Source organism: Saccostrea echinata, unplaced genomic scaffold (assembly GCF_033153115.1).
Source record: "Saccostrea echinata isolate AGI-Se365-2 ecotype Australia unplaced genomic scaffold, CSIRO_AGI_Sech_v1 ptg000047l, whole genome shotgun sequence".
In the NCBI taxonomy this organism is placed as follows: Eukaryota; Metazoa; Mollusca; class Bivalvia; order Ostreida; family Ostreidae; genus Saccostrea; species Saccostrea echinata.
In genome coordinates this window covers 5,541,666-5,563,307 of record NW_026889796.1, presented here as the reverse complement: position 1 = coordinate 5,563,307, position 21,642 = coordinate 5,541,666, and the positions used below count along the sequence as shown (strand labels likewise).

At 33.5% G+C, this 21,642-nt stretch overlaps 1 protein-coding gene across 2 annotated transcripts; it reads left to right on the top strand.

Moving 5' to 3' along the window:
* Window positions 1–825: 825 nt before the first annotated feature.
* LOC133202632 (histone-lysine N-methyltransferase NSD2-like) lies at window positions 826–21,107 on the top strand. 2 transcript variants are annotated; one of them, XM_061338485.1, is made up of 19 exons: window positions 826–891; window positions 2,745–3,021; window positions 4,765–5,322; window positions 5,756–6,406; window positions 6,807–6,892; window positions 7,053–7,127; window positions 7,487–7,652; window positions 7,906–8,109; window positions 8,459–8,638; window positions 10,546–10,702; window positions 11,290–11,418; window positions 12,909–12,988; window positions 13,162–13,274; window positions 13,561–13,830; window positions 16,433–16,554; window positions 16,704–16,840; window positions 16,977–17,083; window positions 17,227–17,434; window positions 19,095–21,107. In XM_061338485.1, the coding sequence occupies exons 2-19, from the start codon at window positions 2,790–2,792 to the stop codon at window positions 19,559–19,561; spliced, it is 3,942 nt and encodes a 1,313-aa protein (XP_061194469.1). In that variant the 5' UTR covers window positions 826–891; window positions 2,745–2,789; the 3' UTR covers window positions 19,562–21,107. The 2 variants fall into 2 exon arrangements, with proteins under 2 accessions (XP_061194469.1, XP_061194470.1); XM_061338486.1 differs by lacking the exon at window positions 826–891 and having other exon boundaries at window positions 2,741–3,021.
* The last annotated feature ends 535 nt before the right edge of the window (window positions 21,108–21,642 follow it).

Genomic DNA, 21,642 nt, shown 5'->3' with positions numbered 1-21,642 from the left:
TTTCATTTTCTATTCAGCTGCCATAAATACAATAATCATATGTTAACTTTTGAAAGGAACTTGATAAATTTTTTCAAGGAAAAATATCAAAAATGTCTTATACTCAAAAAGTTAAGCTTTGCTTTAATAGCCATTGTCCAGAAATACTGAAAATAACACACTCACTTATTTAAAAATGTTGTATCTAGAAATGATTGCATTACATAATTATTGTACAAATGATGGTATGATTTATGATTATGTACAGCCTCACCTTCTATACTTAAATATTGTATATTTATAGATTCTTATAATATGTGTTGTGCCTTTGCCAATTATTGTAATATTGTGTTTGCGCAAGAAATATTTGTATTTATTTGTGTGATATATCTGCATTAAAAAATGCACTTTGATATGAACAAGTAAGTGATGCATGCCCTTGCAGGCCCGTAAAAAGCCATTTCAGCATGGGGGGGGGGGGGGGGGCTGCCTAGTGAACAAAAATTTCCTGCATGGACCTAATGCATGTAAATACCACTACTACTACTACTACTATTACTACTACTACCGTAACTACTGATAATAAATAAATAAATAAATAAATAAATAAATAAATAAATAAATAAATAAATAAATAAATAAATAAATAAATAAATAAATAAATAAATAAATAAATAAATAAATAAATAAGATTTTTTAATAAAGATGCTTATAAACTTATAGCTCTCAATATTTCAGTACTTTGATTACACAGGAACGATAACTCCAACTCAACGAGAGAACCAGTTTATTTGTTTTGCCTTTTCCCGCCGATATTTGCCGAATTCACACGAAAGTTGTTATCTTCCGGTGAGCGTTTAGAATCAGAGTGAGCATGTATATCTCAGGGAAAAAGAAGTCAATATTGATGAAGTAAGAATCCTAAACACAAGTCATGATTATGATAATTAGTGTTGATAATGTTACGTTTATCTACTCGTGATTTTAGTTAGGATCACAAATAACAAAAGGATGTACTTTCCCCCCTTACAAAGAAGGGGGGGGGGGTAGCATGTTGTATATTTCCACATAATAGATGCTTTCATTATGTTTCAAAATCCGTTGATTCAAGATTATATAGAAAAGCATCTAAAACAGTGTACATGGAATGAAACTGTTATCCTTCCTGTCAAGATTTTTTGAGGAAAGAAGAGTAGGGCAGGTAACTTTCATTACTGTAGCTGTACACTCTTAAGTGTGACACTAGTACTGCTAGACTGTTGAACAGTACTACATTACCATGGTGCCATTGCATACAATAAGAGCACGCAGAACTTCATAAGTAAATCTAGTCGAAGGAATGATCACGTTGGAAAAAAAAGAGTGCCAATTCGAGCAAACAGGAAACCCAAACAGGAAAAAATATTTAAATATAAAGAAAAAGAATGCATGAATTTAAAGCATACTGGTAGAGTTTTGAAATTAATTGCTTGGTACTTATTAGGTATCCATTCTTCAGCTGTAGTCCTGTGTACTTGCACTACAGGCACCTGATATTGTACCTGTGAGTTGCAAATGCAGCCCTAGATATTAAAAAAAAACCTTCCCCATCTATAGGCCTATATAAAACCACAAGGTATGCAACACTATTTTGACCCTCTCCTCTATTCAGACTAAAAGCTATAGAAATAGGATATGCCTACAGTTTTGCATGTAGCAATGGGTTCCAAAAAATGATAATTCTCATTATTCATCACAATTCTCACCATCCACTGCTTCAAAATGTTTAATTCCACCACATTGACAATGCTAGGAACATACTGTGGCTAGGAACATACTGTGGAATCATTAAAATTTGTGGGGGACGATTTTCTTGGGTTGTTAAATTTTACTGGTTCCTGGGGACGTAATTTTGTGTATTCATTCATAACTACAAAAGGAAAGATGACTCTGAAACCAGACATTTTTTATTCGTGGAGGATGTTAATTCATAGATGACCCACATATTCCACTAATATTGAGCCACCTCGAAATTGATGATTCTAGAGTACTTCTGTGCAAATTTTAACTTTTCCACCAAGGTTCGAGTCGCTCGACCTCTATCAGCTGACGTCACTAAATGAAGTGGGAACTAGGAAGACGTAAATGTAGATATTACATGGATATAAAATCTTAAACTGTTAAAAGTTATGAATAATAAATAAGATTGGTTTTAAACGTAGAATATGGTTTTTATACACTGAAATTCAATAAATAGTAGAGGACTTAATCTGAAATGTATATGATTTTAGAAACAAAGATTTTAAAAAAAAAAACCTTCTGTTTCTATATTTTTCCATTTCCATGGCAAAAAGAGCCATTTTGAACACTGCATACTGAACCTACTCTAAGCCATCTGCAAAAACTCGTGCTGAAAAAAATTAAGTGGAAGAAAATTAAAAACAACAATAAGAAATATGCCCTCCCCCGACTTTGTTTGGGGTGACATAATTAATTCTTGTGCTATTAGTCTTATTTTCCGAACATACTTACAAGTCTAAAATAATATAGATAACACTACGATGAAATTAAATCGAGAAAATGACTAATTTTTGGAGACAAATCTGAATTGATTTTCAAAAGAAAACAAGACTTGCAAGAAATGATGAAAAATAACCATGAGTTAAATCCAAATCTCACATTTGTCATGCAATAAAATACTTAAATGAGCATATGAAAAGAATAAAAAGTAAACATGGGAACAAGTTAGTGTGGCTTTATTATGTTAAAGTGAAGTTTAATTGCAGGTATGTCAAATAAGAAAACGTGACAGAGATTGGCCTGGTCTTGTGATGGACAACACGAAGGCAGCAGTAAATGGTGGGGGGTGCACCTCTCCCCCTTTTAGGCACCATCTCCCTCAGGTGGCTAACTTAACCAGGAACAGTAAGATTGCACAGAGCAAAGCTGGAGCAAAAGTGGAAGCCGTGAAAGATGAAGCGACACTGGTGGTGGAAGATGCAGGAAAAGTGATCAGGATGAATGCAGACCTTAATATGGAGATTTCAGTGGAAAATGTTCAAGGTGCATACATGTAACTCTGATTGTCACAGCACACGTGTAAAGTTTTGGAGTTACAGGCCTTTTTTTGGCCTAGTCTCCAATATTATCACAGTAGAGTTGGGTAAAACATTGAGTTAATATGGCACAATTAAACAATATCAATTTGATGATGATATTATCAGTCAAGTAGGAGTGAAACGGTTCACCATGGTATCGATTCACCGCGGTATTTTTTCTCGGTTTGATACACGGTGCAAAATCTCTAATTTTTGGTTCGGTTCATTTTTTGGTCGGGATCGTTATTCAGTCGGGTTTGGCATATGGTAAAGCACGTTACTCAGTATAAATAAGTATAGAAAACGTAAATTTTTGATGACTGATAGCTTGTAAAATAATTTTTGACAGTCAAATAATTTTAATCAATTTCTTCTAGTCAATTTGCAAATAAAATTCGTAAAATATGTGACTAGATTTAGAAAAAGAAAGCATAAAACAACGTTGAATTTGTTTCCTTCTATCAAAATGTATCATATCGAAAATAACCGAACCGAGACAAAATTATACAATACGTATCGAACCGTGAAGGAGGTGTATCGTTTCATCCCTACAGTCAAGGGTGAGACTGAAATCCGTCATATTTACTAACTACGTATTTTCGTTATTTTTGTCAATATGACTTGCTATTGTCATATTTTCTTTTTCAACTTAATTCTTCTATCCTGGTTACATAAAAGCGAAATTTGAATTCACTGCTGAAAGAAGAGTGTTTACGCAAGTTTCATTTCATCCAGGTCACTAATTACTGCTGACCACTTGCGTTAGAACATCAAGATGGAAGGTGAAAGTTATTATTTAGCGGTAAAATGTCGAATTTTGGTAGAACTAATTCGCCATTTTTACATGGCTTTTAGCCCTATAAAAACATATAGTACACCGTCTAGAAGAATACGTTCTTGTAGAGAAAAGTCTCGACAAAAAGTTAAAGCCATAAAAAAGTTGTGCGCCCCGTAAAACAAGCGAGATATTTCAGTGCGCCCAGACCCTCTATTTTGGAAAAAAGATGAAATATCGTCATTTTCGTCTTCTTTCCTATTTAATGCAAATAAATTGACAAATAACTCTTCCACTCTTATTTTTGCTTGGGAAATTTGTACTGTCAACATAATCAGTATTGTAGTCAACTGTATTATTTAGAGAAATGAAGTTTGTTTACGATGTTTTTTGTCCTTTTTTCGGTTGGTGGATCTAACATTTTTCAAAGAGAGGTAACTCGGTATTCTAGAAACACTCTAAATTTTTATGACTGTTTTTCGTCATTTTCTTAACAATGACAAGTTAAAGTCATTATAAAAGTTTTATTTTATGACTAAAAATCGTCATTTTAAAAGTGACGGATTTCAGTCTCACCCCTGACTGATTATAGTATTATGTTTTTCTTCTTAATAATAATTTTAAAATTATTTATTGTTTGAAAAAACGAGAGTTACAGTTGTAGAATTGAATATTAAGGAAAATGCATTAAAATTTTTCTGTTGTTAAGATTTGCCCAAGGTAACTCATGTAGATACTTGGTTTTCTAAGCAGATCTAGAGAAATCTGAAAAGCTGCAATCATGCTTTTTCACATTAAATTGTAGCTGCAGAACTGAAGCGTTATGGTTTTATATATTAGTCTTCGACCATAATGGTTATGGTCAAAGACTAATATATAAAACCATAACGCTACAGTTAAATTGCAAAATTGAAAAAAATGAATGATCTGTAGGTGAACAAGAGAGACCACTGGTTCATCCAAAAGAGAGAGCGAAGGCGGAGGCAAGATCTCAAATAAAAATTGAAAAGGAACAAACAGCAAAACAGGAAAATAGTAACGAGCAGGAAATGCAAACAAACAGTGACAAATCTGAAGGTGTTGACAATAGCTCAAATACATTAACAAAGATAAAAGACCCCAAACCTAGCACGCCGGTTAGAAAAAATAAACAAGTGAAAGAGAAATCGGGAAATTATAAAAACATATTTGAAGTGACTCATGTGGAAGGAAAACGTCAACGGAAGCCCAAAGTTGTGCTTGAAATGGGAGAAAAATCTCCAAAAAGTGTCGAAGAGAAATCTCCAAGAGTAGCAAATGCCAATAATTTGGATACTTCGCAGCATGCAGAACCTGATATGAACAAATCAGCAACATTACTGTCTCCTGTGGTGGATAAACCAACAGAGTGGAATATCGGTGATCAGCTGTGGGCAAAAGTGGCTGGACATCCCTGGTGGCCATGTATGGTAGCCAAGGACCCATACGAAGATTTATACACTAAAATGAAAGGTGAGCTTCAAATGTAGTTGTATCAATCATCCGTGTATTCTAAACAAAGGCCTCCTTGTATAAAGTCCATAAAGAAACCGACTTCCATAAGAAAAACAGCTACCATATATACTCGCCTTTAAGTCGGTTTTTGGGAGTTAAACTTTGGTCCAAAACTCTTTATCCGACTTATATGCGAGTTATAAAAAGACTGGTATTTTATTGGGTCAATCCCTCTAATTTAAGCTTAAAAAATACAATCGACTTATATGCGGACATACTTATAGGCGAGTAAAAACGGTAATTATGTTTATTTATTGCCATTAATGTATCGTCCATTTTGTTTATGAAGAGAATGCCTACAATTACAGATGAGCACTTGTTTTGCAAGTAAATGTATTATTGGGAGGATAGAAGATTCTAGAAATATTTGGTGTCTTTCATGTCTTTGCAGCAAGAAGTAGGATTTATCATGTCCAGTTCTTTGGAAACGAAGGAGAGCGAGGATGGATAGGTTCTAGCTCAATAATGGAATTCCATGGTAAAGAAAAATATGATGAGCATGTGAAACAAGCTTTTCAGAATGCGAAAAAGGGTGAAAAATTAAAACTTGAAAAACTATACAAAGAGTATCCAAACCGACAGGCAGCTTGGCTAATAGCCATACATCAAGCAGAGGAAGCAATGAAAATGACTCTTGATGAACGAGTTGAAAAATTCAAATGTGTTTACACACCAGAAAAGACTAAAAAACAGAATTTGAATAATAGTGTTAATAAACCTGTAAATTCCCCAAAAGGGAAATCAAATGAGAGAACACAGAAAAGAAAACGGAAGTCGTCGGAACAGGTGAAATCATCATTAGAGGAAGTAAAAGCATCTCCCGGAGCTAAACCACGCTCAAAGCGGCGACGAGTTGATGAGAGTTCCTCTCACAAGGATAAGAAAATGGGGGGATCATTTGAAGTGTTTTGTAGTAAACACAGGGACAGCATGATGGCAGATCATCCTGATTTTGATGAAGCTAACATAAATGAATGCCTACAACAACAGTGGCTGATGATGAGTCAAAAACAAAAGTCTAGATACAAATCTAAGCTTCAAGGTAAAGGGTATTGTAAATGTATCTATGTATATAGTATTTACAGAATCTTTTCTTGAAAAATTTTACATCAAAAGGTACTTTTTATTTGTGGCATTAATGCAGACATTTGGATTTATTATTGAAATTTCAAAAATGTAATTGGAAAATTGCTGAAGCAAAACCACACTTTGATATTTATGCTTATTTTGATGCATTGGTAAATTATTTAGATTTACTTGAATACAAATGATTAAATGCCTCCTTTGTGTGTGTTAAAACGACTTGATATACAACAAAGCAAAAAATAAATTTATATGTGCTTAGTTTGATACAAGTATTTCAGTAATGTTCCAATAAACACCCTATGTATGTGATGTAGAATGTGATTTAAAATTTTTTTTCGTGAAATTCAAATCGGTAGATTCAGCCGAAATGTCCACAGAACCTATGACCCCAAAGTTGACAGAGAGACCACATCTTGGAGATGAGGACGAGGATATGGAAAAAGTAAGAAAACCAAGAGAATTAAATTCTAGTTAATGATACTGTCAGACAGAAAAAAATATAACCCATTTTTCATAGTTTTGGGTACTGACTGAAATATTAGTAAAAATTAAATAGGAATGTTAAAAGTTCAACTATAATTCTCATTTTTTTTTATTCAAAGGAATCTAAGTTGATTGGAAAATTAAAACTAAAGAGACAAAAATCCACAAGTGATGAGAGCAGTTCAGACAATCAGGTATTGGAAGAAAATAAAATCTTCAAATTTTAATTGTTCAGTTAGAGTGGATGTCAATATTCTTTTCAACGAATTTATGATCAATACTTGATTTTTACATAGTTTAATATCTAATAAACATACAATGTACAATAAAAAATCACGTTCTCAGGAAATAAGGGATGTTTTTATAAACTGAAGTAATTGCATTTTCTCAGGTAAAAAAAATCATCCTGTATTTAGGTCAAAATGGAAGAATTAGTACAGAAATAGTGAAATGAGAAAATTCTTAATTTTAAAGGTTTGGAATAATTGATTGTAAAAGTGGAAAAATAAGGATTTTCTTTATTGTATATCAGAATGAAACTTCTTTGTTGTAGGAAGAAGAAAAATCCTCCAGCAGTAAAAGTCAGAAGTACCTTTGTCAGGTGTGTGAGGACACAGGTGACCTGATTGAATGTGAAGGGGATTGTCACAATTATTTCCACAAGGCATGTGTGGGGGAAAATGTGGAGGAACCTTTCAAGTGTGAGGAGTGCAAATCTGGTAAGTTGTAAAAGATGGACTACAGAATTAAAGAGTAGTAGCTGTTCAGATACATAAAATTTGGCTGAAGCTAGATCAAGAAAAACAGGGGGGGGGGGGGAATTTCATCATTCATGAGAAAAAAAATAAAAATTTTATGCTGATTATTCAATTGTAGTTGGCAGAAACATTCTGTTTATACATTTTATGATCATGTCAGTTTACCTGAATGATTCAAAATTTGGATAATCTCTCATTGTATTAATCTTTGTAGGACTGCACACATGCTTTTCATGCAAAAAGAAAGACGAGATTACCAAGAAATGTTCTGTGCATTTATGTGGAAAGTTTTATCATGACGACTGCATGAATAAATTGATGCAATTAAAATCGGACACCAAAAATGGTTTTGTTTGTCCTCTTCACCAGTGTGCAACATGTTCCATAGAAAATTCCAAGAAAACCAAGGCTAGCAAAGGTAAGCATTGAAGTGACTGCAAGTGGAGCTTAATAGATTTTTATGTCTTCGACATTTTTGACTTGTCAGTTTGGCTACTGAATCTTATTGCTTCAAGTGAATTAAAATTATGTAATACTGTAAACCATCTATTAATCATAAGTAAGAAATATTCATGAGTAAAAGATGGTCACAAAATTTGCGAAAATTTATTGCTCATGAATAAAAGTAGGTGTACAGAATTGTTCAGTTAGTGTTTGTGATTGATACAAGACAAGAATAACACACAAATTTTTTTTATTGGAAATCCATTTACATGTAGAATGTTTTGTTTTTTTCAACGTTTGGTATCTTTTCCCAACTTATGAAGGTCGACTTGTCCGTTGTGTTAGATGTCCGACAGCCTACCACACTGGTGACTTCTGCATTGCTGCTGGGAGTGAAAATCTGCCCGGATACAACATCGTTTGCAGTAAACATTTCCAACCAAACCGCACACAAAAATACCACACTCATATAAACGTCAGCTGGTGTTTTGTTTGCAATTTAGGTTGGTATTTTAATATTTAGTTACAAATCTGAATTGAATTTCATTCTCTTTCCATAAATTTTTGTGGTCATGTTTATCCAAATACTGAATTTGCATTCACTTTGAAAACTTGCATACAAACTCACTTTTCACTAGAGTGCATTGAGAAAGAAAAATCTTTAGTCCCAAAGATGTTTAACTACAGCATTTAACTTGAGATCAGTAGTAGAATTGTAGTAGATTAGTGAAACACACTGCACATCATGCATAGTTTCTAATATTTAATACCGTATATACTCGCCTGTAAGTCGGTTTTTTGGGAGTTAAATTTTGGTCCAAAACTCTATGTCTGACCTATAGGCGAGCCATAAAAAATTAGCATTTTTTTGGACAGCAACGTAGAGTATTTTAGAAACATTTTTGACGATTATCGTTGAATAAAGCCTGGATGTATAATATCATTTTTGTATTCTGAGATTATGCATAAAGTACAAGTATTTACATATTTCATTAATTTTATTTTTAAGGATACACCAAAGGCTTTTTTCAAGATTTTCAACAATTTTGAGATATTTGGCCAAGAAAAAGAAGTTAATCACTGCTTTATAGTGCATGTTAAATTCTTGGTAATTATGAAATGGTTTTCTAATTATTTAACAATAATGAAACATAAACACTGCCACATGTGAATGTCCCGTTATTGAAGCTTCTGATTTGATCTGTGACTGCCTGCTCATGAAAGACGCAATAAATCACTGTGACCACTTGGGGAATTCTTCACTAGCCACACAGAGGTTATCAGTAATTAAACTACAGGGACTCTAGATTTAGAGAAAGAGATCTAACAGATCACTGATGACCATAAAATAGGAGGTGGAGCTTAGTTCTTGCCATTTTGCCGGGAAATCTTTCTGATTCAGAATTGAACCTATTTTTACTTAATTAAAAGCATCTAAATAGAGAAAAGAACCTCCCATTCTTGTGAATATGCATGGGAAATATGGCTAAGTGACAGGTATCCAAAGCTGAATCTCCAAGGTGTCATATATTCCTAGCTTTGGCAGATTTTGTTGTGTAATGGGTTTTTGCCCTCTACTGTAAAGTAAGATCAGACAGTTTGTGGTATTATTTCAAAGGATTCAGCTCCCTTATTTATTGACCAATTTCTCTGAAAATTGGATGGGCTGCTTCTCAAATGTGTGTTCACAAAACCGTATCTCAGATTTTTGATATCTAGCTAGTTTTGGAATTATTGAGTGAAATGTTAAATTAGGCTAATAAATTGGTAACATTGAAGGGCAAATGGCTGTAACTTTTGAATTAGAAAATGTATCAAAAATCTGAGATACAGTTTTTAAGTTCAATCTTTAATCTACCTTTAGGCAAAATGACCACTTTGAGGGGTTAAATACAAAAAAGTTGATTAATAAAATATTTATGCACTAAAATTTACATTAATATTTAAATAATTTTTAAATAAGTTATTAATTAAAGTTGAAATTAGGATAATTAAATAGTAAATTTAACAAACTTTCAAATGATATATACTTTTATTATGTTATCTTTGATAATGAAAGAATTACATGCAAATTAAATTCTGGCATTTGGAAACCTTTGGTGTATCCTAAGTGTGCAACACTTATTTTTTTTATGAATTAAAATTAAATATTGGCATCATTTCTTAAAAAATTACTTAAACCAGGTTAAAAGATCAGAGCATTGATTTGAAATTGTCATCCAATTCTGGCAAAAAGTTGTACCGACTTATATCCGGGTCAATAGCAAATCCCTCCAAAATTACCTAAAAAATTACAAACGACTTACAGGTGGACTGACTTATAGGCAAGTATATACGGTACATGTACATGTTAAAGGTAAGAGTTAACATTTTTCATCAGTTGTTGAACACACCCTTGTTCTACCTACAGGTGGATCCCTGATTTGCTGTGACAGTTGCCCAGCCTCTTTTCATGCAGAGTGCTTAAATATAAATCCACCAGAAGGCAATTGGTACTGTAATGATTGCTCCATCGGCAAACAGCTCTTATATGGGGACATTGTTTGGGTCAAACTTGGGAGTTATAGGTAAAGCTTGTTAATATTCTCAGAAACAATTGAAGTTTATTGTCTTGAATACTTGTACATGTATTTTTCAAATGACAGGGATATGTTGAAGTGTATCTAATGTCCAGATTGCATATACATGTATATTATGGCCCTAAGTTTCAACTTCAGTATTTCAAACTCTCAGATATATTTCATAAGTCTGGCGAAGTTTTGATTTACAGAGTTTTGACTTTATAAAGATGTAAGAAGTGAAGACTGAAGTGAAAATATTTGAGATCTTTGATGAAATTAAAGTTGTAATTAAAGCAAATGTTTAGATTTGAAGAGCAAATTTCTAATTGAAGAAGTCGCATAAATGATTTTTGTTTAAAACTCGGAATGTCATTGAATTTGAATTCAGTCTTTGGGTTTAAACAACAGATCTTGAGGAACAGAAGCATGGGAATAATATCAGCTACATTTATTGGTTTTAATTTTATTTTCAATCGTTGAATTCTCTTTTAATTAATACATATATATATATATATATAGATAGATAGATAGATAGATAGAACTGATTCTTGGTTCTTTATAAAAAGATAAGAATTGATTTCCTTTTATGATAGGTGGTGGCCTTCTGAAATATGCCACCCAAAACGGGTGCCTCATAATATACAAGAGAAGACACACCAGGTTGGGGAATTCCCAGTCCATTTCTTTGGAACCAATGATTATTTTTGGATCCATAAAGGAAGGTGAGGACTTGTATATCTTTTTAGCTCACCTGAGCTGAAGGCTCAAGTGAGCTTTTCTGATCAAAATTTGTCCGTTGTCTGTCGTCGGCGTTGGCGTCGTCGGCGTCGTTGTTGTTGTAAACTTTTCACATTTTCATCTTCTTCTCCAGAACTACTGGGCCAATTTCAATCAAACTTGGCACAAAGTATCCTTGGATGAAGGGGTTTCAAGTTTGTTCAAATGAAGGGCCACGCCCTCCTCCAAGGGGAGATAATTACGAAATAGCAAAAAATTAATGGCATTATTGAAAAATCTTCTTCTCAAGAACCAGTGGGCCAGGAAAGATGAAACTCATGTGGAATTATTGTCAGGTAGTGTAGATTCAAGTTTGTTCAAATCATGACCCCCGGGGATAGGGTGGGGCCACAATGGACGATCAAAGTTTTACATAGGAATATATAGGAAAAATCTTTAAAAATCTTCTTCTCAAGAACAGCAAAGCTATGATTGGTCATATTTATTTGAAAGCATCCTCAGGTGGTGTAGATTCAAGTTTGTACAAATCATGACCCCCGGGGGTAGGGTGGGGCCACATTGGACGATCAAAGTTTTACATAGGAATATATAGGAAAAATCTTCAAAAATCTTCTTCTCAAGAACAGAAAAGCTATGATTAGTCATATTTATGTGGAAGCATCCTTAGGTGGTGTAGATTCAAGTTTGTTCAAATCATGACCCCCAGGGGTAGGGTGGGGCCACATTGGACGATCAATGTTTAACATAGGTGTACATAGGAAAAATCTTCAAAAATCTCCTTCTCAAGAACAGCAAAGCTATGATTGGTCATATTTATGTGGAAGCATCCTCAGGTGGTGTAGATTCAAGTTTGTTCAAATTATGACCCCTGGGGGTAGGGTGGGGCCACAATGGACGATCAAAGTTTTACATAGGAATATATAGGAAAAATCTTTAAAAATTTCAAGAACAGCAAAGCCACGGTTTGTCATATTTATACGGAAGCATCCTCAGATAGTGTAGATTCAAGTTTGTTCAAATCATGACAACCACCCCCCACCCCCCCCCCCCCCCCCCCCCCCACTCCATTTTTAGGGTAGGTTGGGACCACTTATGCATTCAAGCTTTTCAATACTAAACTGATTTTTCCTTTTTTCCTAGCCACAGTGCTCAGGTGAGCGATGTGGCCCTTGGGCCTCTTGTTTCTGTATCATCTTTTAATGTTTCCTGAATGAAAACGGGCAGTTGCCTTGAAATTGACCTGAAGGACAGCAAAGCTTAAAAACCAGAGATGCATGAAGCAATAAAAATGGTAAATACTTCTCTGTCTTGACCCATGTACATTACACACAGTATGGGACTTCGTCTGGTCAATTCATTGTTCAGGTATTTTTATAAAGTCAAACCACAAACTGTTTTGAAGAGAAAAAGAAGAGACTACTGGGAGAATAATAGGAAAGTAAAGATGTCTACATGTCTGTATTTTCTGTTACAGAGCCTTTGGATTTCATGATGGTGATAAATACAGCAGAGAAACAACAAGGAATAAGAGTTTAGCAAAAATTTTTGCAAGAGGTTTGTCCTAGGAATTACAGTCTCATTGAAATTCTGGGAAAGGGGCATAAATTCCCTCATAGTTTTAATGGTATTTTAGGTATCGTGTGTTGTGTGCTTGTTAAAATAGAGCTCATAATAAATTAGCAAAAATCTTCATCTTAATTAATGATTTGTATACATGCATGTTTCAGGTGTACAAGAGGCAACCGAGGCTTTCCAAGCCCTGAAGGCACTCCGTGCAGACAAGGAGAAGATGCTGATAGAGAGAAGTGAAAAGAAGCCAGCTCCTTTCAAATTTGTCAAGGTAATCACTTATTGCCATGGATTCTTTGTCCACAAATAACACATTCAAACTATTACATAATATGAACATTGAAAGTTATGTAGAGTTACAAAATGTTTAATATAAAAAAGATTTGTTCTTGTATCCAGCTTAAGAGAGACCAAATGAACTTTTATGTTAGATTATATTATTGTTAATAACTATATGTAATTAACATTCTGATATAAAAGTTATGATGAATATGAAAATGCAATAAATATCTATATAATCTGACACTTGTTGGAATACTAGTATTTATTTTTTTTAGAATAACATTCCAGTTGGAAGCGTAGTAATTCCCAAACCAGACCTGACTAGTATACCTCGGTGTGAGTGTGATCCAAATCACGAGGCCCCCTGCAGCAGTGACACGGATTGTTTAAATCGTATGCTGATGTACGAGTGTCACCCTAGTGTCTGCCAGTGTGGGGAGAAGTGTCATAACCAGCGATTCCAGAGACGAGAATATCCCGACTGTACGCCATTTAAAACAGAGGGAAGAGGCTGGGGGCTCAGAACAAATGTGGACATCAAAAAAGTAGGTCTTTAATTATACCCCCCGCAAACGAAGTTTAGGGGGGGGGTATATTGGAGTCTGCATGTCTGTCTGTCTGTAGACGAGATTTTGTCCGGACCATTTCTTGGAAACTAATGCTAGGATTTGTCTGAAAATTTGTACACTTATTATTCACCATATGAAGGTGTGCACCTGGTATTTTCATCATGATTGGATAATTTTTCTGCATTTTACAGGTGTTTTTTTTTCATTTTTATTATGTGGTTTTGTCCAGATCTGTTCCCATAGACTATTGCATAGATTTGTATGAAAATTTGTACACTTATTATTTACCATATGAAGATGTGCACCTGGTATTTTCAACATTATTTGATAATTTTTCTGCATTTTACAGGTGTTTTTTTTTCATTTTTATTGACTTCATGTCTAAGGTTTGAGACTTAGAATCTAGAATATCTGTACAAAAATGTGAACTACAGCTTAAAACTACTCATCAGAACAAAAAAAAAATCACAAAATATTAAAAACAGTTTTTACATTACACGGCAGATAGTGTAAATCTATTTGTCCCTTTGGAGTAATGAGTGGACATGCATCCCAGTGATTTTTCTACACCCAATTTAGGTCCGAATATCGGCCCTTTCCCCTATCAAAAATTACCGATTTTTTCCCAATTTCAGTTGTTTTTTTTCCCCCAGAAAAACCGTTATTGATTTTGTTATACTGAATTTTTTATGTACGACTTATCTAAATTGGAACGCTATTGCTCTCGGTCATTCATACTCTTAAAATAATAGTGAAAAACAGCAGATCATTTTGTGCGTTTACAAGACATAGAAAAACACATGGATCATGTCAAACTAAATACATCGTAAGAAAGTGTAAGATGCATGTGAACAGGCGAAACATAGCTTTATTTGTAAATCCAAGAACTAGTAGTTCTACAACAAGCATCCCTGATTCCATGAAAATCAAACTGTTTCTACACCTGGCAGATGCAACTAATATTGCAGGGTAATTGCAGCACAATGATTAGGGTGATTTAGAAAGCTAGAAGAAAAATGATTTGTTTTAAATCATGTCAGATTATATCATCTTCAATGGCTATCATGAGTAGGATTTTTTTTTATGTCTACCATTATGGCAAAAAAAAAAAAAAGAATTGAAATATAGGACGGTCACAACTAATGACAACTTTCAAAGATTAAAAAAAAAAGTTAAAATGTAGAACTGTGTCTAATTTGTTATTTTGTAGTAAATATTTTGAATAAATGATGTTACATTTACTTACATATTTTATTTTACCTGTCAATTAAGGTTTATTTCAATCTTATTGATTTTTCCCAATTTTACACAAATGTCGATGATTTTTCCCAATTGTTAAGGCCCAGGCCCCTTTTAAAAAATGTAGAAAAATCACTGCATCCAGTTAAAGATTAATTAATGAGTTCAGTGTGGGAAGCTGTTAGGGCATCTCTGATCAAGCAGGTCTTATCTATATCTCCTGGGAATTGGGCAGAAAGAAATAAAGATCTCTGTTGTCTAAGTCTCTTAATTGTAATTTATGTCTGTCAAAATACATAGTTACTGAAACCAGCCTTTTATTTTTAGAATGAGTTTGATATAAAGGTATTATGTCGATTAATTTGACTTTGTATAATTAATTATGATATTTTTTTTTCAACAATCAATTTGCAGAGTGTCATGTCTCACAAAGATGACAGATAGTTGCAAACTATTTTTTCAATGTAATAAAAAACACTGCAATTATTAGTATTGGTGTTTTATTAGACTGCACATTAGTTTCATTCTTTAAAAAAAATATAATGAGTAATTAAATTTTCACTCTAAATGTTTAAGCAAATTGTGAACACCTCTCACATCTAGAAAACATTAGTGATTTGGTACCTTCTCTGCAAAACCCAGCAGGGGGTATTTGTCCCTTTTGGACAGTTCTAGTTTTATATTGATAACAACCACAAACTTGTTTATAACCAGGGGGTGTGTGATAACCTAGAGTCATGGACATTTGGACAATGTCAATGACACTGGGTTGGAAATGTAGATGGAGGTTTGATTATTATTGTTCCATGACCTGGAAATGAGATTATCTAGACAATAGGGATGGGTATCGTCAAAAATTTCGTATCGTGATATATCACGATTTTTTTCCAAAAATATCACGATAAATCGTAATATTTTTACACACAATTTTTACTACAATTTCAAATGAATTTTAACATTTTTTAAAAATATGCTATAAAAACATAACTTTACTTATTAAATTTTCATTTATTTAATATAAAGCATATTTTGATGCCGTTGTTTAACTGTTTTCAACCTTTTTTACACTTCCTATAATTGTCATTCAATAGTTTGAACAAATAAATGAATAATTTCCGGAATTTATAGTTATGTACCAAATACCGGTATTTTAGTCTCCGTATCACGATACGTACATGTATCACGCAGTGCAAAAATCGCGATATACTGGTATACCGATAAAATCGCGCATCCCTACTAGACAAGATCAAGGTTGCAGGGCTTATGTTGTAACTTTATAGAAATATTTTCAATACTATGATTATTTTGCATTGCTGAATTCTTGCTGCCATTGTTTCAGGGACAATTTGTACATGAATATGTAGGAGAGCTTATTGATGAAGATGAGGTCAAGAGAAGGATTGATGAATCACATGAAAATAACATCAGCAACTATTACATGCTTACCCTAGACAAAAATAGGTGAGAAAAGAAAACTGGTCAAGCCTTTTAAAATAATTCACACTCGATTAAAACATTCATCTGGATTAGCATACATTTGTTTTCATGTTAACATGTGTTCAAGGCTTTCTCAATACATGTGTACCTAACGTGATCAAATTCTTTGACAGAGTGATTGATGCTGGACCAAAGGGCAACCTGTCCCGATTTATGAATCACAGCTGTGCACCAAACTGTGAGACCCAGAAGTGGACAGCCAATGGGGATGTCCGTGTGGGATTATTTGCACTTTGTGATATCCCTGCAGGTAAAAATATAGTCACTAGTGTTTCGGGGGCATGCTCTTCCCTTTTGAACATTTTAGATTTTTTTCCTCCTTATTGCACCTTTGATTATATTCCTGAGGACATGGCGTTATACTTGATTTTATTTACCATATTTAGGCACTGAGTTAACATTCAACTATAATCTGGAATGTCTGGGAAATGACAAAACTAAGTGTAACTGTGGAGCTGAGCTATGCAGTGGTTTCCTTGGTGTGAGACCAAAAGTAAGTTGATCGCTAAAGACTATTCATAAATAACCGGCGTAAAATTAAAAAATTGTATGTATATAAAGATTCCTCTGATCCTTTTCTTATGTAGATTAAAATGAAAAAAATGTGTGAGTCACAAAAATTTTTCTTTCTTAAAGTCTGCTGTGGCTGCTTCAGTAGCTAAAAGTAAGAAAAAGGATGAAAAAAAGAAAAAGAAGAGAAACAAGAAGAAAGGTGATGGAAAGAAGGAACATGACGATGAATGTTTCCGATGTGGAGAGGGAGGAGAGCTAGTGATGTGTGACCGTACGGGCTGCCCTAAAGTGTACCACTTACATTGTCTGAAACTGTCCAAACCCCCACATGGTAAATAATTAATTCATTTTACAGGTCAAAGGTTGTTTTGATTGTCACTACTTACATGTAGCTCACTGCAGTCATGTTGAGGAAAATATGCTCTTTTGTACCACTAGTCCGCTGTAGCTTTATCACCTGGGGTGATGTCTTAGTGGAGAAAATCTGTTTTGAAGATAATATTAGATCAGTGTTGTCCAAATTTACTTCAGTTATGGAGAGGTACAGTACTATAGTGTATATAGAAAATAAAATATTGGAACTTCAGTGTACTGTAGATTTCAATTTTATCTTGGGTCACAGTACCTATTTAAAAAACAGGAAGAACAACATAGGAATGTATAGAAGTCAGTAAAACTCTCTTGCAGTGAAGTGCTTAGGACAAACCATTTTGTTTGGTTATAAACACAATTCTGTTAAACACAAATATTGTTAAATTCAGAATTAAATTCAGAAAATCTAGATTATATCGCAGATTAACCTAAACAACTGGCAGCCATTGTCGCATATGACATATCACAGTGACATGATCGCTATCTTATTAACTCAGATTTTTAATTCGGTGATTTTTATTTGAGTCAAATAATGTTTAATTTACATGGTATGCCTGCACTAAAAACACAAATTTTATAAACTATGATCGTAAGGAATGTAATACCTTTTTAATTTTAAGCAATTGAGAAACATGCAATAAGTCCTCTAAATATATCTCAAGATCATGATTATGTTCAGAAAACTTTTTAACTTTCCTTGTTTATTACAGACCTGCCTACCCTTCCGCTTTTGGCATAATTCTTCCGCTTTTTACCTCAAAATTACGCTGTTACGCCATGAAATTTAATTTTACGCTTTTAAATATTTTTCCTAGACAACTTAATGAAAGGCTAACTTGAGAGTTAAAGTAAAGGCTTTCCTAAATAAAAAAGAGGAGGTAAATAATACCAATTAATAGAAGGTTTCAGTTCTTCACAATATGATTATTTACGATACAAACAACATACGTAATATACCTTGTAGTTATGCATTTTAAATGGTAGGCATGCCAAAAATTAGAAGAAAAAAAAAAATTTAATGATATGTGCAATAAGTAAAGTCAATTTAATTTTCAATTCAGTTTATTCTTACTTTGCTTAGAACAACATAGAGACAAGTAAATGTAAGGAAAACAAAAACAACATAGCTCAATAATGTAGAATTTGTATTAAAATGGAAATGAGACTCTGAATTATGTGATTTGCTAGAAATTTTCCAAAAGTTCATTAGGCATGTAAGTTAAATAAGTTTGATATGACTGCATTTAGGATACCAGTTTTACAACACACGGACTTTTTGTTAATAAATGATTTGAAAAAGAAACATTCATGCTTGCTTTGTTCAATGATATACAATTACAGGTATTATTTAGACAATATAGTATCATTGCAAAACATCAAACTAGGGAAACATAAAGGATTACGCTTTTACCTCTGAAATTCCGCCAAAATGAGTATTGAAATTACACCCTCGCAATAAAAAGGGTAGGCAGGTCTGTTATTAAAACTGCTCTTTTATAAAAATTATCAACTGATATCAGGAATCTTTGTCGGAAGTCTTGCCTTCAATTATTATCTTAGATTTCTGCTGCAGATATTGAGTAAATGATGTACTAAGCTACAGTGTGAATTTATTCCAGGTAAATGGGACTGCCCATGGCATCACTGCGATGAATGCGGAAAGCCAGCTGTAACGATGTGTGGCGAATGTCCCAATTCCTTCTGTGCTACCCATACCGAGGGCCACATGAAAGACATAGATGGAGTGTCAGTCTGTATGGAGCATGACGAGGTCACGTCTTCAAGTTGTGCATCCTCCGACACCCAGTCTGACGAGGGTGGAGAGGACAGCAATGGCCAAGCCAGAACCAAAGCCATTCTGAAGGAAAACCTGGTGAAAAAGCGCAACCTGAACACAAAGCCGGAAGAGGACCAGGGTGCTGGTGGAAGCAAGAAACCCCGAAAACAGAGTGTTGGAGATTCCAAGAAAGGAGAGGGTAAACGAGTGAAATCTGCTGGAAACCCTCTGGCTGTGGCACCTATGTTCGATGATAGCGATGAGGGTTCCGATGACCTAGTTATCGATATTCCAGCTGTTCCTTTGTAATTTGTGTGTTTCATAGCACTGTTTTTTTTTTCTCAATTAATATGTTTAAACTTTGAATTAATGTTATAGTACAGAATAAATGAATAATGAAATATTTTTAATGCAAAACTTACGGATTTTAAGATATTTTAAATGAAATGAGTCTTGAGGGTCTTACTTTATATAGCAATTTTATTTTTAATTGTAAATATTCTATTGGCCTGAACTGTACAATATTTGTAAGTTATGGTGTAATAGAATTTATGTAAATTTCTCTAGGCTTTGCATGGATACTGTAATAAAAAAAGTGAATGTATTGTAAATAAGGGATTCTTTTTAAGACTTACTGAAAAGTTATAAATTTATATTTAGAAGTATGTAGTGTGTGTGAAATGGTGTCCAAAAAATGTTATATAAATGTTAATTTTAAACATGTAATATTCACAATGTAGATATCATCTTTGCATTTTCAATTTTTGACTTCTTAAGCAAACATTGCATCTTTATTTAAATTTGGTTGGAATCATACATGTATATGTTCACATTATATGTTGGGTAGCTGTGTGTAGTATAGAGTTATTATTAGGGCCCAATAAGAATTTGCAGGTTCCCTGTAGTAATCACTCTGTCTGTCCATCCTTTCACAAAAAATTTCTTCCCAATAACTTGTTCTTTGATTGTCTAACAATGTTCAAATTTTGGTATGTTGTTTCAGCAAGCATATGCATGTATTTTGATACCAAGGTTGATTCATTATGTTGTCAGAATTTTGGTAGGGAGTGTAGGATAGATTTCTCAATTTGTAAGAATGAATTGACAAAGAATCTAGTAGAAGGGGATATAACTCTGAAGAGTCCCCGTGCTTGTTGCACAGAAATCTATTTCACATTTACTAATACCACTGTCCTCAAGTAATATTTGTGTGAAGTTAGGGTTGTTGCTGGGTGATGTTGGCATTTTCTAAGGGTTGGTATTTATAAAATGTATACTTTATTTTGGTTGAAATAAGTTTTAATGACTCATAATTTTAAGTATTTCGTCAATAAAATATTATAATTTCATAAATGTTGTATTTGTTTCAAAGAATCAATCTTTTTTTTATTCAAAGTTTCCTTTCAATTTTTTCTTCATTATCAAGTTATCACAATCACTCCCAAACCCTCCCTTAGATATACGTCCCTCAGCAGGGCCCTTGCTGATTGGTCAGTTTTCATGTTGACATTAGACCCTCTTCTGGCAGCATACATCATGTACATGCATGTATGTGTTGCAGAACATAACGTAGGTCATATTGTACAAATTTATTTTAATATCCATTTTATCATGTATTAAAGTATGAAATATTTTTAATTTTTCAGTTTGTGAATAAAATTATAATCAGCCATCAGTGAGCTTAAATGTATTTCATCTCATTTTGTTAAAAAAGAAAAATTAATTATCTAAACTGTAATTGTCCTAAATAATGTGCATGAAGTGAAGAAAGAAACAACTATTACATAGGTATTAGTGTTTTATTTATTCTGTACATGTACATTGTGTGTATGTAAAATAAATTTTATCACACTTATTTCTATCTGGTGTATTTTTTCATTTTCTGTGTATTTTGGTGCCTTTGTAATGTGGACTTGTTTTATTGTCTGCTTCAATTAGCCCCAATACCCTATAGTCTAGATTGCTTCTTTGTCTGCTTTAGTTATATGTCTCAATAACTCTGTAATCTGGACTGCTTCATTGCTTTTGTTATGCCCCAATAAATGTAATCTGGAACAAAATTGTCTGCTTAACTAAAGCTTCGAAGTATTGAATCGCTTTTCAAAAAAAAAAACCTTTATAGAAAACCAGATAAAGTCTGTGACCCAAAGATGTTTGGAACTGAAGCAACCAGATCTCTGGCATCTAGGTAAACAAGGCCACTGTATTTTAATCCATAGGACTTCATGTAAGTGTATATGCTAAAAGTCAAGTCGTATCAACTTGTAAAAGTGATTTACTTACATGTAGCATGCTTTATTTGCCACCTTAGAGCATATTTTAGCATTGGAAAAATCAGTTTATTTTCACTGTTATTGATGCATTGTTCCTTATCAAGAGGGAATTCTTAA

Excerpts from the sequence above, each read along its gene's own strand:
- LOC133202632 (XM_061338485.1), top strand. The coding sequence starts at position 2,790 with ATGGACAACACGAAGGCAGCAGTAAATGGTGGGGGGTGCACCTCTCCC. Across the intron at positions 7,128-7,486 it reads AGAGCAGTTCAGACAATCAG|GAAGAAGAAAAATCCTCCAG; the intron begins GTATTGGAAGAA and ends TCTTTGTTGTAG. Across the intron at positions 16,555-16,703 it reads CTTACCCTAGACAAAAATAG|AGTGATTGATGCTGGACCAA; the intron begins GTGAGAAAAGAA and ends ATTCTTTGACAG.